Source organism: Phycodurus eques, chromosome 5, assembly GCF_024500275.1.
Source record: "Phycodurus eques isolate BA_2022a chromosome 5, UOR_Pequ_1.1, whole genome shotgun sequence".
In the NCBI taxonomy this organism is placed as follows: Eukaryota; Metazoa; Chordata; class Actinopteri; order Syngnathiformes; family Syngnathidae; genus Phycodurus; species Phycodurus eques.
Genome location: NC_084529.1, coordinates 11,618,070 through 11,620,919, shown reverse-complemented (window position 1 = coordinate 11,620,919; position 2,850 = coordinate 11,618,070). Strand labels below are relative to the sequence as shown.

At 42.5% G+C, this 2,850-nt stretch overlaps 1 protein-coding gene across 8 annotated transcripts in view; it reads right to left on the bottom strand.

The window, feature by feature from the left end:
- Positions 1-339: 339 nt before the first annotated feature.
- Positions 340-2,850, bottom strand: part of det1 (DET1 partner of COP1 E3 ubiquitin ligase) — a 14,038-nt gene continuing 11,527 nt past the window's right edge. For 6 of the 8 annotated variants that reach the window (XM_061676585.1, XM_061676590.1, XM_061676592.1 and 3 more), the window contains 2 exons: positions 1,430-1,621; positions 340-924 (listed from right to left, as the gene is read on the bottom strand). In XM_061676585.1, coding sequence (XP_061532569.1) covers positions 735-924; positions 1,430-1,621 — 382 coding nt within the window. In that variant the 3' untranslated portion in view covers positions 340-734. Of the gene's footprint in view, positions 925-1,192; positions 1,296-1,429; positions 1,622-2,850 lie in introns of all 8 variants that reach the window. The other 2 variants (XM_061676586.1, XR_009768546.1) reach the window with 2 other exon arrangements.

Sequence of the window (2,850 nt, the reverse complement as noted above, 5' to 3'; positions counted from 1 at the left end):
ACAAAACGTCACTTATCGTGATTCATCATGGCAAAAAACATACCAGTTGCCCTCCAGTTTGCACACTTAACAACAACAGAAAGTCAATGACCCCCCCCGCCCCCCAAAAACCATTGTTTCACAAAAGCTTTTTCCACATAATTGTAGACAGCAGCACACAAACAAATACAGCCTCTATCACACTGATCAGGAGCGATTAGTCCAAAGGTCAGCAGTCAGAAGAATAGGTTGCCTATTTCCACTTCTGTCTTCTAGTTTTTCTTTCAGATATTGAAAAGCACTCCTTCTTAGTTTAAATGGGCAAAAGACAAACACAATGTGAAAAAAGTGATACTTTTATTAGTATAAAATATATACAAATTAATACTATGTATATGTAAAAACAGACCAAGTAAAAACAACAGTTAAAATATCTTTTCCCCACATTAGGAAATGACAGGCAGTTGTGCTGCAATTGGATGTACAGTTCTTAGAAAACAACCCCTGGTTTCCTCCTTGGAAGCCCAGCTAACTACTGCTTCCAAGTATTCTCTGCACAACTCCATCAACATATAGTGTAACTTCTCTTCCGAGAAGTCTCTCTTGGCTGTGAGAAAAGGGAAGGGGAGGCAAAGTTGAGCTGAAACAACAGAAAAAGGCCAATAACCAGCCTCACACACAGTGAGCAGAAGTGGCGTGGACACTGATGGTTGTTCCCATCAGGAAGAGTACCCCCCTTTTTGAACACAAGCTCCTCATGCATAAACGTGTCTCATGTGGAAGTTGACCACATATTCAGCATTTGTGCGCTGGACGGAAATGGCAAAGGGTTCAAAAGGGTGAAAGGTGAAAGCGACCAAGCGCCGTACAGCGTGATTGAACGGCCGTCCAAGCAGGCCCGCCTGGATCTTGAACTTCAGTAGGCCAGAGTCACGTGCATAGAACCTAATGTGTGAGGAAAAAGATAAGATTTTCAGCATTTCTTATCTGTATTTTAAGTCTTTACAGCACAGTGATACCTTAACGTATGAGTTTAATAATTTAATTTATAATTAAAAAAAAAAAACGAGTTTAAATAAGAGCAACAGCACTGTATAAAAACAAACAGTTTTACTCACTTTCTTAGGACCTATGGTAAGAAAAGACATTTGGCAAAATACCTGAACAAAAAAAACAAACAACAAACAAACAAAACAAAAAAAAATTTAATTACATACGACAGACTCACTGCGCGGTAACCTCGTGAACAGATGTTGAAGTTTGCTGCCGCCATCTAATGGCAAAGTGTCTCCATCTCACTCATAAGTTTTTGCTCACTGCTCAAGGGTTAAAAAAAAAAGACAAACAGATGAGCAACAGTTTATAGCTCAAAAAAATTGTAAGTTGGGGCACTTGGAAGTCAAGGTACCACTGTTTGTGTATAACCAGTATTCCCTGATGTGATCGCTACCTGATTGGGTGGTCTCCGCAGGTCTTGGGCCTCTCCATGACAGACACCCACTTGTCATCGTAGCTGAAGAGTGACAGGTCTAGATAAGGGCTACTGCTGTAGGACTGCGCGCTAATGGGCAGCTGACCGAGCAGCCGGCGCACCGCTTCAGTATGGCCGCCGTATTTGGCATTCACGATGGTGTCTTTGAATCTGAGTCGGAGAGACACGAATCAACACTGTGACTCCAAAGTCAGCAGTTTAAATATCAACTGTTGTTTTGAAAATGGGGATGTCCCGATACAATGTTTTCCCTTACGACCTGATCAATAATTATTTTTTTTTAATTTGACTTAAAAATTGTAAATTAGATACAGGTTGGTAGTTGTTAAAATCATCCATTCATCCATCTTCTGTACCGTTTATCCTCACTAGGGTCGCAGGCACGCTGGAGCCTATCCCAGAGCTATCTTCAGGCGAGAGGCGGGGTACACCCTGAACTGGTTGTCAGCCAATCGCAGGGCACATAGAAACAAACAACCATTCACATTCACACCTACGGGCAATTTAGAGTCCTCAATCAACCTACCACACATGTTTTTGGGATGTGGGAGGAAACCGGAGTACCTGGAGAAAACCCACCCAGGCACGGGGAAAACATGCAAACTCCACACAGGCGGGGACGGGTTGAATATTGCCATCGTCACTCGTTTTTCACAGTTTGAAGAATATATGCTAGAGCATCGTTATATTGCCTGTTTGTATGTGGTTATACAACGTTTGTGTACCAATATTCATTATTTTGAGAGATGAGTGCTGCGAGTTCAATGCTAATTTTCATGAGCTCGTCAATGGTTTTCATTCACTGTGTTTTAGCTTTGAGCTACCGAGTTTTCTGAACAAAAACGAAGAAAGACACTAAGTCTGTGTTGTATTTGAACATTCAATAGGTGTAATTCTTTTGTTATGTGTGTGTAGTTTTACAGTGAACTGCAACTGGAATAATAATAAACGACTTGAAGCAAGCAACATTCACTCTTACTCCTTGCTATTATGGGTACTTTCGGACATTGACTCCAAGCGCACTTTCTACATTCCGGAACGTTTGGAAACTCAGCATTGTAACTGAGGAGACAGAGCGGCCAGAGCGGCAGGCAGGACAAGATCTTTAAAGGCAGGACTGACACATTCAGTACGACGGATGTACTGACGTATCCCTGCCAATGACCAACACGCTTGTTCATAAATTCATAGAAAACTGGAGCATGCTCTGCCTCTCAGCAGTGAGAGCCTCACACTGAATCTCTGAACGTACCCTATGTTAGCGCCTTAGCAACCTGTTGTGATCACATGGGCTCTGCGTGCCGTCCGGGTGCTGCTGGATAGAAGTGCTGAAGCGGAGCATGAAATGGACTGCTTGTATAGGAGTGGTAAAATCTGAG